General features: G+C 36.1%; 2 protein-coding genes across 2 annotated transcripts in view; both read left to right on the top strand.

The window, feature by feature from the left end:
• Positions 1-15050, top strand: part of LOC107590657 (unconventional myosin-VIIa-like) — a 30734-nt gene extending 15684 nt beyond the window's left edge. The window contains exons 29-48 of the mRNA XM_016279554.1: positions 211-384; positions 476-703; positions 1396-1563; positions 1667-1784; positions 2715-2841; positions 2997-3151; positions 3255-3436; positions 5575-5693; positions 5808-5962; positions 6235-6388; positions 10605-10760; positions 11594-11699; positions 11969-12082; positions 12350-12437; positions 12902-13011; positions 13119-13304; positions 13403-13519; positions 13604-13687; positions 13876-13995; positions 14590-15050. Coding sequence (XP_016135040.1) covers positions 211-384; positions 476-703; positions 1396-1563; positions 1667-1784; positions 2715-2841; positions 2997-3151; positions 3255-3436; positions 5575-5693; positions 5808-5962; positions 6235-6388; positions 10605-10760; positions 11594-11699; positions 11969-12082; positions 12350-12437; positions 12902-13011; positions 13119-13304; positions 13403-13519; positions 13604-13687; positions 13876-13995; positions 14590-14679 — 2751 coding nt within the window. The 3' untranslated portion in view covers positions 14680-15050. The remainder of the gene's footprint in view (positions 1-210; positions 385-475; positions 704-1395; positions 1564-1666; positions 1785-2714; positions 2842-2996; positions 3152-3254; positions 3437-5574; positions 5694-5807; positions 5963-6234; positions 6389-10604; positions 10761-11593; positions 11700-11968; positions 12083-12349; positions 12438-12901; positions 13012-13118; positions 13305-13402; positions 13520-13603; positions 13688-13875; positions 13996-14589) is intronic.
• A 1143-nt stretch (positions 15051-16193) lies between these two features.
• The window catches only part of LOC107590682 (uracil nucleotide/cysteinyl leukotriene receptor-like), a 6050-nt gene continuing 3749 nt past the window's right edge, over positions 16194-18494 (top strand). The window contains exon 1 of the mRNA XM_016279583.1: positions 16194-16242. The gene's annotated coding sequence lies outside the window, so the exon portion shown is untranslated. The remainder of the gene's footprint in view (positions 16243-18494) is intronic.

Raw genomic sequence — 18494 nt, 5'->3', positions numbered from 1 at the left:
TCATGTGTGTTCCAGTGTCTCCAATGCTACTGCTCATTTAGATAAAATGAAACGCTTCATAATGATGGGCAGCTCATTGAAAGTAATGACTTCTGTTGCATTATTGCTGTATGTGTGAAACCCCTTAGGTCTTTATTCTCCTATGGTCCAGTAACTACCATCTACCATAGATTTGAAACTATAATTCATGCCCTCACTGTTTAATCACAGGCCACCAAGTCCAAGAAACCCATTGTCATCTCAGTAACTATGATGGATGGCAGGACTATCAGTTTGCCTGTAGATTCTGCCACAACATCTAAAGAGGTCTGCCAAATGCTCTCACAGAAAGTCAAACTTCAGGACACATTTGGCTTCTCACTTTACGTAGCTTTATATGACAAGGTATGAAGCTTTCGCACTGGAATTAAGAGTTTGAGTCAGATTTTCCATATTATTAGAATTTAAGACATGATATTGTGCTCCCTCTTTTTAGGTGTGGTCCCTAGGAAGTGGCCGTGAGCATGTGATGGATGCCATCTCTCAGTGTGAGCAGGAAGTGAAGAGGAAGGGTGGGCAGGAGCAACATGCCCCTTGGCGTCTCTTCTTCCGTAAAGAGATCTTCACACCTTGGCATGACTGCAGCCAGGATAACGTCAGCACAGACATTATCTACAGACAGGTCATCAGAGGCCTGAAATATGGAGAATACCAGTGTGAGAAGGTGTGCTTAAGACCATTTTTAGTATCAGTTGACCCAAAAGTGAAAATTCTGTCATCATTTACTCCCCCTCATGTCATTCAAAACTTGTATGACTTCCTGTCTTCTGTGGAACACAAAAGAAGGTATTTTGAAGAATGATGTCAACCAAACGATTTCGGGTCCCATTGACTTCAATAGATTTATTGACTCAAGAGAAAAATACTATGGAAGTCAATAGGACCCTAAACCGTTTGGTTACCAACATTCTTCAAAATACCTTCTTTTGTGTTCCACTGAAGAAAGAAAGTCATACAGGTTTGGAATGACTTCAGGGATAATAAATGTTGACAGAATTTTCATTTTGGGTGGACTATGCCTTTAATTTATTTATTTGTACTTATTTTTTGGCAGTTATCTCACAGTTTTTTAAAGGTGTATTCAGTGAATGTTCATATGTTGTGCTGATTAAAACGGCAGTCATCATGGACTTCAGCATCAAGCCAATTTAATAGTTTCCCGTTACCAATGCCATTGTAGAATTGTTTTATTCATAGTCAGCCATGATTACTTTATCCAGTGGGTGAAAGAGTCCAATAAAAGGGTTTATTGAGATAAAATTAGTAATTTTTTGCTGATCATGTGATCTTATCCCACAGTAGGGGACCACATCATGTCATTCATTCTATGGCATTTCACCTTTGTGTTTGTATCAGGAGGAAGACACTGTTGCGCTTGCAGCAAAGCACTTCTATGTGCAGTTTGGATCAGACATGAGTATGGAGAATACCAGGACTGTAGTTAAGGAGTGCATTAACTCCAAACTACTGGAGGCCAAGTCAGAAGAAAAGTGGACCCAGATGGTCAACACAGCACATGCGCAGGTACAGATGTTTCTATTATTGCTTATGTTAAAATAAATGTAATACATTTTTCCACCTGTTTGAAAGTCAAAGCATTTTACAAGCATTGGTCTCTTTTTGTAAGGGCCCATTAATAAACACTCGGACCAAGTCTGATAAAGTCAAAGCAGAGGTGGTTGATTATGCTCGTCAAAAGTGGCCAATGCTCTTCTCCAAGTTTTTTGAAGTTGCCAAGTTATCTGGTATGTACTACATGCTAAGATGAGTATTACACTACTGTTCAAAATTTGGGTTCAGTAAGATTTTTGAAAGAAATTAGTACATTAAATACTTTTAACTATAAAAAAATGACAGAAAAGACAATTATAATGTTACAAAATGTTTTTACAAATTTATAAATAAATGTTTATTTGAACTTTCTATTCATCAGAGAATCCTGAAAAATGGTTTCAAAGCAGCATATTGGTTTTCAGCATTTATAATAATATAAAATGTTTACCAAATCAGCATATTAGAATGATTTCTGAAGTATCATGTGACACTGAAGACTGGAATAATGGCTGCTGAAAAGCAGCTTTGCCATCACAGGAATAAATGACATTTTACAATAAATTAAAATATAAAAGTTATTTTAAAGGGATAGTGATGAATGAAAATGAAAATTCTGTCATTAATTATTCACCCTCATGTCATTCTAAACCCGTAAGACCATTCATATACACAAAAAGTATTCTTGTAGCTTCAGAAAATTACGGTTGTACCACTGCTGTCACATGGACTATTTTAACAATGTCCTTTTTACCTTTCTTGGCCTTGAACGTAGTAGTTATGTTACAGTCTATGCAGGGTCAGAAAGCTCTCGGATTTCATCAAAAATATCTTAATTTGTGTTCCGAAGATGAACAAGGTTTGGAATGACATGAGGGTGAGTAATTAATGACAGAATTTTCATTTTTGGCTGAACTATCCCTTTAAATTGTAATAATATTTCACAATGTTACTGTCAAATCAAATATCAAATACAGGCTTGATAAGAAAAAGAGAGCCCCAAATTTTCTGAACAGTAATGTACATTGCAAATTACATAATTTCCATAGCTACTGCAGAAGAATATGAGCAAAAACTTTATACAATTTGATAAACTAGATTCAATTTGTCATTTCAATATTCAGGTCCTTCTCTACCAAAGAGCAAGTTCATCTGTGCCATTAATTCAATGGGAATAACATTCCTAGATGAACGAGAAAAGAATCTCCTGGTGCTGTCTTACCCAGAGCTCACCGGGGTCAATGCTATCAGGTGAGTTGGACACCAGTTAATGTTTGTCGGCTTTGTATCAAGTTGTCTTGTCATTCACAAAGTTAAAATATGATCTTTTTAATTAAATAAATATAAGTGATACCTTCCCAAAAATATGTAAATTCCCTATATTCTCCTTGTATCGTCTCCTCCAGAGAAAGGAAATGTGTGTGTTTGCTGACTCTGAAAGGAGACTTCACACTGAATGCAATCACGGCCACTGACATCTCAGATCTGGTAGCCATGTTCCTGGCAGGCCTGATACAACGTTCACAATATGCTGTGACCCTACAGGAGGTTAATAGACAAGGTCAGAAGAGGAAATATGCTGTATACATTTTTTATTTGATTGTCCATGATCTATGATTTGACTTGATTTTGTCTAATGAAAAATGGTTTGGATGTTTTTCAAGATGATAAAACATTTCTCAGCTTCAAGAAGGCAGAGCTCATCTACCTCATTAAGGATGATGAGTTTTCTGTTGCCCGCGGCTGGTTGAAGGGTAAGAATGAGCGGACAGGAGAAATTGGCGCGGTCCCTGCAGATGCTGTCTTGATTCTTCCAACTCTTACGAAGCCAACAAATGAAGTCCTGGTGAGAACTTGAATATGTTTTTTTTTTGTGCTTTTCAATGGATTTCTAAGTTCTTTAGATCTGTAAGTGTCTATATATTATGGAATATTTGTCATAGTTTTGTTGATAGCTAATGCATTCTGACTCTTTGCTCTGTTTTTTTTTTGTTTCGAACATTTCTCAGCTTTAAGAAGGCAGAGCTCATCTTCCTCATTAAAGATGATGAGTTTTCTGTTGCCCGCGGCTGGTTGAAGGGTAAGAATGAGCGGACAGGAGAAATTGGCGCGGTCCCTGCAGATGCTGTCTTGATTCTTCCAACTCTTACGAAGCCAACAAATGAAGTCCTGGTGAGAACTTGAATATGGTTTTTTTTTGTGCTTTTCAATGGATTTCTAAGTTCTTTAGATCTGTAAGTGTCTATATATTATGGAATATTTGTCATAGTTTTGTTGATAGCTAATGCATTCTGACTCTTTGCTCTGTTTTTTTTTTGTTTTTTTTTATTAAATTTTATTGAACTTTTACAATAATAACAGGATACAGGAGAATCGTGAAAAAATAGTTTCCCCCCACCCCACCCCCCCAAAGAAAATAGAAAAAAACAACAACAACAAAAAACACTGTATTAAAGTATAATTAAACAAACTAAATAAAACATAAAAATTTTTTTTTAACTCAATACATATTGTAAAACAAAGAACGTCAAGCCTAATGTCTCAAGTATAGAATATATGTTGGAGCATTAAAGTTTAGACATTTCGACCATTTATCAAAGGTATGCATATACAAACAAAAAATATATATTTTTAAACAAAACCTTACAGCTTTAAAGTATATACATATACATACGTAAGTATCCACACATATAATCACAGACTCCTAACCAGATTCAGGCCACAGTCATATTAACATCTTAATGCTTAGGTTGACACACTCTAAGAAGAAGTACTGACATACAGTATTCAGAAAAAAAATAATGAAGGGATCCCAGATCTCAGAAAATATACCAGTGTTGCCCTTTAACGTATACCTAATTTTTTCCTAATGAATGAAGCTCATGACATCTCTCATCCAGTCATCGAAAGATGGAAGGTATTTTTGTTTCCACAGCAGGAGAATGCGCCGTCTAGCTAATAATGTTAAGAAGGCAAACGTCTTTACAGTATTTCCAGGTAAACCAGTGACATTTGAAGGAAGTCCAAAAAGTGCAACCAAAGGGCAAGGCTCGATCTGTTTCTTTGTCACTAAAGAAAAACAATTAAAGATTGATAGCCAAAAAGAAGTAATGGATGGACATAGCCAAAACATATGTATTAAATCTGCAGGGGCCTGATGGCAACGATCACAGAGAGGGTCAATACCAGGCTTGATTTTTGCCAACCGCACTTTTGTCCAGTAAATTCGGTGAATAAATTTTAATTGGATAAGACTATGACGTGCACAAATAGAGGAGGTATGAACACGGGACAGGATCTGGTTCCAAGTCTCGTCATCAAACACCGTTGTTGTTTAATAAAAGAGAGAGAGGAAGTGGAGATGGAGGAAATCAGCCTGTATAGAGTAGACAACACACCCTTTTTATCCAAGGCTACTTCAAGAGTCTGATCAAGCGAAGATTTTGGAGGAAGATTCAGAAAATCAGGGAATGAGTTTTTAACAAAATTTCGGAGCTGCAAATATCTGAAAAATTGTGCACTAGAGAGAGAGAATTTTTGTTTCAATTGAGAAAAGCAGGGAAAAATATTATCAATATAAATATCATTGACAGCTGAAATCCCTGCTCTCTGCCAAATATTAAATGCCTTGTCATTAAGTGAAGGGGGGAATAAAGGATTGCGATTTATAAGTGAAACCCCTGGTAAGTGCTGAAGGCCAAAATGGGTTCGGAATTGGGACCAAATTTGTAACGATTGCTGAGCAATAGAATTACCATAAGGACAACGTGAGATGGCAGTAAGAGGGCCACACAATAGTGCAGCAGGGGAACAGAAACCCTCTTCAATACTGACCCAAGACGGGACCCAATCACTGAGCCCATAATGATTTGAAACCAGAATAATGTAGAATGTATATTTGCTGCCCAGTAGTAAAATAAGAAATTAGGAAGGGCAAGCCTGCCCTCAAGCTTTGGTTTCTGAAGGTTTGCTCTGTTTTTTTAGAGCCTGATCAGCTTGTCCCCAGATCAGAGAAAGACCATCATAGACAACTCTGTAAAAGGAACCATCACTGAAAGAGTGGCTCCTTCAACTCTAAAAGATTTCTCTGTTGATTATTTCAGGTACTTGCAGCAACTTTTGGACCACATCATTATTGCTCTTATTTAAAACATACTAAATTCTTTAGCATTTCAGAAGTGAACATGAATGACCTGTTGTTTTTGTCATTGTCACAGGCAGCCCATCAAAGATGTGAACAGACAGGTCATCTCTAAGAATGCAGCACCTGAGAGGCTGTGGGCCAACTCCAGAGAACCCATCAGACAGCCCCTGCTAAAAAGACTGGTGGGCAATCCAGATTTAAGCCCACTAGCCTGCAATGCCTTCACTGATATCCTTTGCCACACATATTTAAGCCTTTATCATTTATTGCACTCATATCTTTGAACATTGCTTATTGCCAAAGTAGCAGTTGAGCCCTTTTATTTGCCTAATTCATATCTAAATGTAGTAATGCATAAAGCTGTAGAACATGGCAGCTGTTGTAGTTTGATGTAGGGTTACATGAGCACTAATCCATAAGTAAAACTTACCAGCTAACCTGGTTATCCAGGTAGGATACGACCCAGGAAAGTGCTGATTCCTTGACTAAATGGTGTGCACCTATTCTGAAGTACATGGGTGACTACCCAACTAGACAGGTCCAGAGCCCCCTGGAACTCACAGACCAGATCTTTGGCCCACCTACAGGAAATGAGGAGCTCAGAGATGAGATCTACTGTCAGATCATGAAACAAATGACCAGCAATAACAACAGGTAAACAGCATTACATGCTCAAAGTCAATACTGCATTGCCTATTGAATGCCTGTACACTACCACAACAGTTTGGGGTCTGTAAAATATTTCATGTTTTTGAAAGAAGTCTCTTATGCTCACCAAGGCTGCATTTATTTAACAGAAATCCAGTTGAAAAAAAATATTAATGTTACTCCAGTCTTCAGTGTCACATGATTCTTCAGAATCATTATAATATGCTGATTTGGTTTTCAAAAAAAGAATTTTTTTTTATAATAGACTATGATGCAATTTTCAGGATTCTTCTATGCATAGGAAGTAACCAGATTCAGGCCACAGTCATATTAACATCTTAATGCTTAGGTTGACACACTCTAAGAAGAAGTACTGACATACAGTATTCAGAAAAAAAATAATGAAGGGATCCCAGATCTCAGAAAATATACCAGTGTTGCCCTTTAACGTATACCTAATTTTTTCCTAATGAATGAAGCTCATGACATCTCTCATCCAGTCATCGAAAGATGGAAGGTATTTTTGTTTCCACAGCAGGAGAATGCGCCGTCTAGCTAATAATGTTAAGAAGGCAAACGTCTTTACAGTATTTCCAGGTAAACCAGTGACATTTGAAGGAAGTCCAAAAAGTGCAACCAAAGGGCAAGGCTCGATCTGTTTCTTTGTCACTAAAGAAAAACAATTAAAGATTGATAGCCAAAAAGAAGTAATGGATGGACATAGCCAAAACATATGTATTAAATCAGCAGGGGCCTGATGGCAACGATCACAGAGAGGGTCAATACCAGGCTTGATTTTTGCCAACCGCACTTTTGTCCAGTAAATTCGGTGAATAAATTTTAATTGGATAAGACTATGACGTGCACAAATAGAGGAGGTATGAACACGGGACAGGATCTGGTTCCAAGTCTCGTCATCAAACACCGTTGTTGTTTAATAAAAGAGAGAGAGGAAGTGGAGATGGAGGAAATCAGCCTGTATAGAGTAGACAACACACCCTTTTTATCCAAGGCTACTTCAAGAGTCTGATCAAGCGAAGATTTTGGAGGAAGATTCAGAAAATCAGGGAATGAGTTTTTAACAAAATTTCGGAGCTGCAAATATCTGAAAAATTGTGCACTAGAGAGAGAGAATTTTTGTTTCAATTGAGAAAAGCAGGGAAAAATATTATCAATATAAATATCATTGACAGCTGAAATCCCTGCTCTCTGCCAAATATTAAATGCCTTGTCATTAAGTGAAGGGGGGAATAAAGGATTGCGATTTATAAGTGAAACTCCTGGTAAGTGCTGAAGGCCAAAATGGGTTCAGAATTGGGACCAAATTCGTAACGATTGCTGAACAATAGAATTACCATAAGGACAACATGAGATGGCAGTAAGAGGGCCACACAATAGTGCAGCAGGGGAACAGAAACCCTCTTCAATACTGACCCAAGACGGGACCCAATCACTGAGCCCATAATGATTTGAAACCAGAATAATGTAGAATGTATATTTGCTGCCCAGTAGTAAAATAAGAAATTAGGAAGGGCAAGCCTGCCCTCAAGCTTTGGTTTCTGAAGGTTTGCTCTGTTTTTTTAGAGCCTGATCAGCTTGTCCCCAGATCAGAGAAAGACCATCATAGACAACTCTGTAAAAGGAACCATCACTGAAAGAGTGGCTCCTTCAACTCTAAAAGATTTCTCTGTTGATTATTTCAGGTACTTGCAGCAACTTTTGGACCACATCATTATTGCTCTTATTTAAAACATACTAAATTCTTTAGCATTTCAGAAGTGAACATGAATGACCTGTTGTTTTTGTCATTGTCACAGGCAGCCCATCAAAGATGTGAACAGACAGGTCATCTCTAAGAATGCAGCACCTGAGAGGCTGTGGGCCAACTCCAGAGAACCCATCAGACAGCCCCTGCTAAAAAGACTGGTGGGCAATCCAGATTTAAGCCCACTAGCCTGCAATGCCTTCACTGATATCCTTTGCCACACATATTTAAGCCTTTATCATTTATTGCACTCATATCTTTGAACATTGCTTATTGCCAAAGTAGCAGTTGAGCCCTTTTATTTGCCTAATTCATATCTAAATGTAGTAATGCATAAAGCTGTAGAACATGGCAGCTGTTGTAGTTTGATGTAGGGTTACATGAGCACTAATCCATAAGTAAAACTTACCAGCTAACCTGGTTATCCAGGTAGGATACGACCCAGGAAAGTGCTGATTCCTTGACTAAATGGTGTGCACCTATTCTGAAGTACATGGGTGACTACCCAACTAGACAGGTCCAGAGCCCCCTGGAACTCACAGACCAGATCTTTGGCCCACCTACAGGAAATGAGGAGCTCAGAGATGAGATCTACTGTCAGATCATGAAACAAATGACCAGCAATAACAACAGGTAAACAGCATTACATGCTCAAAGTCAATACTGCATTGCCTATTGAATGCCTGTACACTACCACAACAGTTTGGGGTCTGTAAAATATTTCATGTTTTTGAAAGAAGTCTCTTATGCTCACCAAGGCTGCATTTATTTAACAGAAATCCAGTTGAAAAAAAATATTAATGTTACTCCAGTCTTCAGTGTCACATGATTCTTCAGAATCATTATAATATGCTGATTTGGTTTTCAAAAAAAGAATTTTTTTTTATAATAGACTATGATGCAATTTTCAGGATTCTTCTATGCATAGGAAGTTCAAAAGAACAACAGTAATCTTTTATAACAATGTATTTTATTCATATTTTATTAACATTATACATTATTTACTGTCACTTTTGATCAAGTTAATGCATTTTTGTGGAATAGAAGTATTAATTATAAAAATAAATTAATCTGACCCCAGACTTTTGAATGGTAATGCACATGCAAGCAATAAATAAGAGCAATATCTAGTGCTGTCAAATGATTAATCGTATCCAAAATAAAAGTTTTTGTTTACATAATATATGTGTGTGTATTGTGTCTATTTATGTATATATAAATACACACACATACAGCATATATTATTTGGAAAATAATTACATGTATATATTTATATTCATGTAATTTATATCATATATAAATATATTTAATATATAAACGTAACATTTTTCTTAAATATATACATGCATGTGTGTGTATTTATATAGTCATAATAAATATACACAGTACACACATATATATTATGTAAACAAAATATTTTATATTGGATGCGATTAATCGCAATTAATCGTTTGACAGCACTAGAATATCTGTTGAAATCATAATCACTTGTGAACTTGATACAAAGATGTGACAGAGGCACAGTTTCTCAATAGTTCTGTACAGTTTCCCTTTTGGGATTGTAGTTGCACCAAAGTCAGCTTGCCCTTAATAACAGTGAGGGGGAACTATGCAACCTTTAACCTCTTTATCCATCAGTGTTCTTTTTCTTTTAATAAGCTATCTTTTAATAAGTTTGATCATTTAACCAGCTTATAGGTCTAGAAGCTTTAGATCACTGGTATACAGTTAGTTTCAAGATATTCAGTCTTTAAATTTCCTTTTCAGCACAGGACCAAACAATCATACTTTACAGAGTTTCAGGTGCCAATATTTTTTATCATTATGAAATTAAATAAGCAATGGGCATTTCAGAAAAAAAAACATTGTAAACTTTCGTGTTAGAAACCATAAAACCATATAAAACTTAGAAGAGACTAGGCAAGGCAAGGCAAGTTTATTTATATAGCACATTTCATACACAATGGAAATTTAAAGTGCTTTACATAAAAGAAAATAAAAAAAATAATCACAACAAGAAAACAAGGAATTTAATTTCAAAACTTTGAAAATGATAAAAAAAAAATGATTTAAGAGGTTTAAAATGAATTTAAAACGGTTAAGAATAGAAAACGATTATACATAAAATATAGTGCAATCAGTTCGGACATCGCACAGTGCTCATTCAATAAATGCACAGCTAAACAGATGAGTTTTGAGTCTGCATTTAAATGTGACTACATAAATTAATAATAATTTAAATTAATTCAATTCAGTGATTCCGTCAACAAGCAGCAGGTTCATTGAACTGATTCATTGATTCACTTTTAGACATTAGATAATCTGTGAAACATGCAGTCTATGGTATATATGCCATTTCAGATGCTATGCTTATTATTACATTAGTTTATAATAAATACATAACTGTTACGTTATTAAAAAGCAAGTTAACTTGTATAAGTGTTCTTTCTCAATCAGGTACAGTGTGGAGCAGGGCTGGCAGCTGCTGTGGCTGTGCTGTGGTCTCTTTCCTCCCAGTAACTCTCTGCTGAAACATGCTCAGCGTTTTATTGAGACACGCAAACGAGAGCCATTGGCCACAGACTGCCTCCAGAGACTGCAAGGGGCTCGGAGGTATGTCCAATATTCCACAAGCATATTTTATTTCAACCCAAACTTTTATCATTACAAATGAAATCACATTGCTTTATGGGTATAACAACATGAAGAAATGCAACGAATGAACAGACTTCGTGAATTGATCATACATTCCTAAGCTTTACTATCATGTGAGTTCAGTTATAGAATCACTAAAAGCTAATGTTTAAGTCACTGTATAAAAGCTTATGAGAATAAAGCCTGTATTGTTTTTTACTCTTTGAACTTTGGCTGGCTTACCTGAGAGCCATATAACCTATTGGAGCTCATCTCAAACAGCATGTGTGTTATATTACTGGACTGATATACTGTAAAGCATGACTAGATAAACACCCTGTTAGCAGACGATAACAGTTTAACATGTTAACACAAGCTTGGCTTATTTACATGTTCTAAAACAACTTTGCATATGATAGCCACTTAACACAGTTACTTTGATATTTAATATAATTTAATAAAAAATGATTGTTTCTAGGTACTAGCAATTCAGTCTTTTAAAATCACACACTGTTTCACACTATTAGCGCAGCAACATCTCTCCTTTTAGCACGCTAACCTTTGCCAGACTGGTGCAATGCCAGGAAAGTGTCAGCACTGAGCGATAGGATAGTACAGAATTTACAGCGGCTTCATCTGCTACTGCAACTGTTCAAAGACTTCCACGTTTGGGAAACACTACTGTAGCACTATAGTTGAAATTATAGTGAGTCCACAAGCTGGGTCGCAGATGATGAGAACTGCATTGTTGATTTGGTGTGATAGTATGTTTACTGTGTGTAAGATGACATTTGCCATTGGTTTTGTGCTAGAATGGAGCCCAGAAAGCTTCCACCTCACCAGGTGGAGGTTGATGCAATTCAGCAGAACAGCACCCAGATCTTCCACAAAATTCAGTTCCCCAATGACACTCAAGAGGTAATGCGACACACAGTACATGGATCAACACATTTTTTTTTCTGCTCCCCAGTCAGGCACTAGTGCAGCATCATTATTTTAGCCCTACAGTAGTAGTTTGTGCTTCAATAACTTTTATAATGTTAAAAATTGTGAAAATAATTGCAGTTGAATAAACATGAAATCTACAGTCAATTTGCTGCCAATGCAAATCATGCATTTTATTCATGGAATATGAATCTAGTGTCCCTGAAATGTTTTTTTTTTTGTTTTCTCGCACTTCTGGGCAGAATTTTGAGGTGGCATCCAACACCAAGATAAAGGACCTGGTCCGGACCATTGCTAATAAACTCATGTTGTCCTCAGCTGAAGGTTTCAGCATCTTTGTGAAAACTCCTGATAAGGTTTGTACCCCGGTTACCATGATTTATATTTAACAGTCATGGCTGTAAACACATATTCAGGATCTTAAACCAATAGTTTAAGAACTGACTTTTTAAAAAATCATATATTGTTATATCTTAGTCTGATTATTGGGAGAGACATTGCCTCCTCAATGCCTACAGTGGTTACAGCTCTGCCAATGATCCCATGTCATGTCCTTTCATTTTTCGTGTTCATTTTTACATAACCTTTGTCTGTATATTAAACTAGCATTTTCTTTCTGTCAGGTTCTGAGTCTGAATGAAACTGACTACTTCTTTGACAGCCTGAGACAGATTACTGACTGGTCCAGGAGAGCAAAGAGAGTGAATCAGGGTAAGATTTTGATAACTTTATTAGGTGTTTTTAATCTTTAGATCACTGATTGAGGGAATGTTTACATGACACCATTTTTAGCTAAAAACTGTATGTGTTTTCGCTGTTCATGTACACAACAGTGGTGTTTTGGGGGTTCGAAATGCAAGTTTTTGTAAACGATTCTGTTGTCGTCTCTGTGTAAACTCAAAATAAATTGTGAATTTTTGAAAATAGTGACATAATTAGTCACTTCTTTGCAAAGTTACATCGCCAACTACTGGCCTGGCATACATAGTACAACGTTTGTAGGCATTTGCGTGACATTTACAGGGATTGTTTTGACAACATTGTCGTTCGTACATTTTAGTACATTGTTGTCATGTTAAACGTACCCTAAAAGGAACAAGTTTGAGTCAGTCACCATTGTTACATAGTTAAGTCAAATTCAAAACAACTGCTGTTGCTTATACTGTTTTAAACAGCGGGTGGTCCAGTGAATGTGTCCTACACGGTTTTCTTTATGAGAAAACTATGGTTCAACATTATCCCTGGTAGAGATGTGGAGGCGGATCTCATCTTCCATTATCCACAGGTACTGGCAATCTGTGCTGCGCTCTTAAAAAAGTTTGGAAAATTTTCCATATAGCTTCCCTGAAAGCATTGAAGAAAATATTTTTCCATATTTCTCACACTATCTAGGAGTTGCCCAAGTACTTGAGAGGTTATCATCGTTGTACCAAAGAAGAAATGGTGATGCTAGGCGCTCTACTCTTCAGGATGAAAGTGGACAATGATAAAACTCAGTTTCCCATGATTCCTAGGATGCTGAAAGACCTGGTGCCTAATGACCAGCTTAAAGCCATGTCTGCTGATGAATGGAAAAAGGTCAGTTCCAGTGCACTGCACTGCATTCTGTGCATTGTTAATGTATAAGTAATATTATGCTTCTGAAGTGTTTCTTATTCATAACCATTTTTCAACAGCACATTTTTGCTGAGTACAACAAGCAAACTGGCACGACTGTGGAACAGGCAGTGATTGGCTTTTTAAAGATTGTCTACAAATGGCCCACATTTGGCTGTGCCTTTTTTGACGTGAAAGTAAGCAATTTGAGTCTACAGCACAATATTTTTGCTAATATTACTTAAAAAAAAAAGTTTATAAAATGATTCTTGATATTACAGCAAACATCAGAGCCCAATTTCCCTGACATTGTGAGAATTGCCATTAGCAAACAGGGCGTCACTGTCATTCACCCCAAAACAAAGGTATCATCAATTGATAACTCTTTTTGAACAAGCTTTTTTGTCTCACTTTAACTGCTTATCATGTGTTTCCCTGTGCAACATTTGTATAACACCTCAGATGAGTGTTCCTGTAAGCTTGAATGTAAAATTACAATGTCTACTTAAAATATGAATCATGTACTGTATCGTAACTCTTACACTGTTTTAAGGACATTCTGGCAGTGCATCCATATAACAAAATTGCAAACTGGTGCAGTGGAAGCACATACTTCCACATGACTGTAGGAAACCTTGTCAGAGGGAACAAAATCCTGTGTGAAACTTCCCTGGTAAGTGACACAGATGTGGCTTTTTCCAGTCTTCAGTGTCACATGATACTTCAAAACTGTTTCTATTATGCTGATTTGGTGCTCAAGAAACGTTTCTTATTATTATCAATGTTTTTGTTTGCTTAATATTTTTGTGGAAACCGTGATACACTACAATTTAAAAGTGTGAGGTAAGTAAGATTAAAGTAGAAGAAAAAAAGAAAAATGATTTAGCAGCAAAACCTGTTTACAATATTTAATCAGCACATTAGAATGATTTCTGAAGCATCATGTGACACTGGAGACTGTAGTAATGGTGACTGATAATTAAAATAGAAATTGTTATAAAAATGTAATTTTTATATTGTTATAAAAATTTCTATAAAAATTGAGAAATTTAATTGTAACAATATACAGTACCAGTAGTGTGTTTGTGTGTGTGTGTTATATATATATTATTATTATATAATGTTATATATATATATAATTTAATATATTTTATATATATATATATATATATATATATATATATATATATACAATAGAAGATTTTTGCCATTTGAAGTATCATTTTTCAGATCTTAAAATAATAGAATTTTATCCTGTTTTTATAAGGGCTATAAAATTGATGACCTGCTGACTTCCTACGTCAACATGTATCTTAATGAGAAGAGAGGACAAAGACGGAGTCAACACTTTGACTAAAAATAACAGACCAGCAATGACTTTACTGTGCCTTTCTTTTAAAGACACATTCACATATACAAACACACATTCACATATAAAAACACAACCAATGGGAAATGTTCAAAATAACATGAATTTATCAAACTAAATAATGGTGTGGATTTATTGTTCAATGTGATATACTATATATACTGCAAAATGGGATGCCAACTGTTGTGATAAAATTTAAAGCTGTTTTTCCTCAATATGTTGCCAGAATGTGAAGACTGTAATTTCAGTCAGATTACTGGTTGACTAATATTAAATGATATAAATGAGTCATTACAGTCAGTGGATCATATTATTGGTGCATTTAAGTGAAATTGCCAAATAAATGACTATGAGGTGTAACTCGCAGCATTGTACATTGTGATCATTTGCCATAGAGCTAAATGTTTTCTGCGTGTTTTCAAAAATGGAATTCCATAAGCCTTATGCTTATGTTGTTTTGTCCAGTTTAAAAGCAAACCATTTTAGCTCTTGAATCTGACAGAAGATGGGTTTTTCTCTCGTTAACAATCATGTTACACTGTGCTTTGCCCCCAGGGCAACAAAGTCTCGAGGGGCAGCATATAATGAGGCTTGAAGACATTCCAATTAAGACTCACAAGTATTGGCACTGTATTATTTAGCCTATTCTGGTAAAATAGTGGGATAGTGGGCTCATTCAGTAAAGCGAACTATATTAGCATATCATTGAAGACGGGCCCAGACAGAAGAAAAAGATATTATGAATGTCCTACACAGCTGTGATGTTCCAGAATGAAAGACAGATTATAGCTCTTGCTGTTCGCTCGGGGCTCCACATCTGTCTGAGGATCACGTGCCCTTATTTTTGTCCTCTGCTGCTCCAATGTATGATGCCCCAACAATCCACAGCAGGGACCCAAGAAACAAGGACCCCAGTCTGTTATTCTCTGTCCTGCTCGCCCTTGTGATTTCAACTCAGATTTCTTCTCACTCATTCTCTGAGTTCCAAGGGGCCTCATCTGTCTGGCTTTCAACAGTCTACAATGGATAATCTCTAGTCTTTATTCATAAACGGCCCCATTAAATGCTCAGTTCATCTTCTGTTTATTGATATGGTTGAAGGAGGGGGGTTTCGGAGTGGCGGGGGGGGTTTGTAACGTAAAGGCACGCTAGTCCCCGTTGCTATGATCCCCCACCGGCTCCACATTGCGAGCAAGGCATGCCATTATTTTCCCCCTGTCGAAATGTGCCGCTTCTTCTGACTCGGGTTATTGTGGAGCGCACAAGTGGCCCTCAGAAGAAAACAGCATTGCAAAGAAAGACTGAGGTCAAGGGTCACATTAGAGCCTTCCCATCGCGAACCGCGTTTTTTGTGATCAAATTTGTTGGCGACACAAAAAGAGCCACAGTATCGTATCTCAAACACAGCTCAGCCTGAGAAAGTAGTCTCTCGACTCCACTGCCGCGCAACAGAAGCTCTCGCGTAAGAAAGCACAGGCAGCAGAACTCCCTCTCCTCTGCTCTGCTCAACTCCTTCACTACTGCACAGGCTGTTGAGGGATCAACGCTCTGGTGAGTCTCTCATTGACTTCATTTACTTTCTCTCAGTGTCTGCTGTCTGGCTCAATTGAAACTTGTTTGCATTTTTAATTGTTTATATTTGTACAGAAACATTAGAATGGCCATATTTTGTTTTCCTAGTTTAAGTGCAAGCCATTTCATCTATTTATTTTATGTACTTTTATTTTTGATTGAAATGTTTTTTATATATTTTTGAAATAAAATGACTGCATTGTTTACCTAGTTTACATGCATGTCATTTAAACCATTTTTATGCACTTTTTTTCTATACTGTTTTTATTCAAAGTGATGCCATTTAAACTATTATTTTTTATGTACTTGTCTAGGCTTTTCTGCAAAACGTAAAGCAACTATGTAACAAAACATAAATTTTTTTTAATGATCATTTTGTGTTTTACTAGTTTATGTGCATGTCATTTTAACTATGTACTTATTATTGCATATATATTTTATGAGGTGAGTTTACTGGTTAGAGGAGAAAGTCTTTAAAAGGTCATTTTAGAACTGCATTATAAAGTAAAAGGTTTAGGATTAGCTGGCCAAGATTTGCTTTGCTTGAATGAGCAAGTCAAAATCACTTCAGGGAATCAGATATAAAAAATGTAATAAATGTACATTTTGCTCTGCGTTTGTTTTCATGTGGTCATATTTTATATATTTGTGTATTAATGTAAAAAAAAGAGAGAAGAGTTTCCTATGGCTGTGTTTTACTTTAAATTCTGGAAGCATGTAGATTATCGCTGAGCTGCAGTTCAGCTTTGGTTAATCTGCAGTGTGCCTCACGCCTGTGATTACTTCTGCTTCTTTTGTGTGATGTGGTATAGGAGCATTAGTGTCACATTGCAACCCAAGTTTGACCCCCACTTATTTCTTACACAAAAGTGATTTTGTATTGTTGCCAGCCTGTGGAGAAGCCTTGTTCTTCAAGACTTTCGGGTTTGGAGCATGTTTTCCAAGTCGACCACGGAACACTTGGACTGGTGCTGCTGGATTATAGTTTTTCATTTGAAATTCTCATATATTGTCAGAGTAAATGTGTATTTCCTGGACCACATGGTAGAGTTTCATACCACACACCAGAGAACCACCAGAACCTTTTATTAACATCTGGATTTCTCAATCGCTACTTTTTGTCTCTAAGCAGAGTTCAGGACAGCTTTTTGTTTTGTAGTTCTCCATTTTTATCTGTTTAAATTACTGGAGGGTTAGGCATTTTCTGGGACTTGAAGATTTTCCTCCCCCTCTGTTACAAATCCTGCAGCATTTCCTATGGCAGGATCTTGAGACACTCCTTTGTACACACCCACTTTGTGTTTGTCTGTACACTCTTAAAAATAAAGGTGCTTCAAAAGGTTCTTCAAGCGATGCCATAGAAGAACCATTTTGGTTCCACAAAGAACCATTCAGTCCAAGGTTCTTTAAAGAACCATCTCTTTCTTACCTTTTTATAATCTGAAGAACCTTCTTTCACCACAAAGAACCTTTTGTGAAACAGAAAGCTTCTTCAGATGTTAAAGGTTCTTTATGGAACCATTTAGACAAAAAGGTTCTTCTATGGCATCGTGAAGCACCTTTATTTTAGTGTTCTGAAAATATTGATGAAGAGTCTCCTTATTTTTCCAACAAGAGGATAATGTGAAATGTTTTTGTAGCATATTTTAGTCATAAAGAAAGACTCTTAGCGCTTAATACAAATGAAAAATTATTATTTATTTTTTTACATCTTTCAGAGTAAGAGTATTCCAAATACTCTTATTCAAAATCGAAGTATTCCAAAGGGTGCATTTGGACTATCTGACAAATAAGAAAGAAAGTCATATTTTCTTACTTATTCCTTGAATACATGTGAGTTTATTTAAAACAAATCTAAATGTATTCTTTAGTATTTATTTATTTATTTTTACAAATTATGATTTATTAATTTATAAATATCATTACATTTTGTGGGAGTTGCACCACATGACATTGAAACCTGAACTACCCTGGGGTCCTCTCTTTTTTTTTTCTTTTTCTTTCATGTTCATGCTTATTTCTGCATGTTAGTTGCACCACATTAATATTATTTGGCAGACAGGTGTTTTTATTTCATATTATTAAGTAGTGAAGCAGTTTTATTGAAGTATTAATCATTGTTTTTTAAATGTTTTTAAAGATTATGGCAAAATATTTCATATATTCATATATTATTCATAGTTATAAATTGTATGTCCCCCAATTAATTTTAATTACGAAATAGAAAACAT

The sequence above is a fragment of the Sinocyclocheilus grahami genome, unplaced genomic scaffold, assembly GCF_001515645.1.
Source record: "Sinocyclocheilus grahami isolate Dianchi unplaced genomic scaffold, SAMN03320097.WGS_v1.1 scaffold131.1, whole genome shotgun sequence".
NCBI classification, from domain to species: Eukaryota; Metazoa; Chordata; class Actinopteri; order Cypriniformes; family Cyprinidae; genus Sinocyclocheilus; species Sinocyclocheilus grahami.
This window is presented reverse-complemented; position numbering and strand designations above follow the sequence as displayed.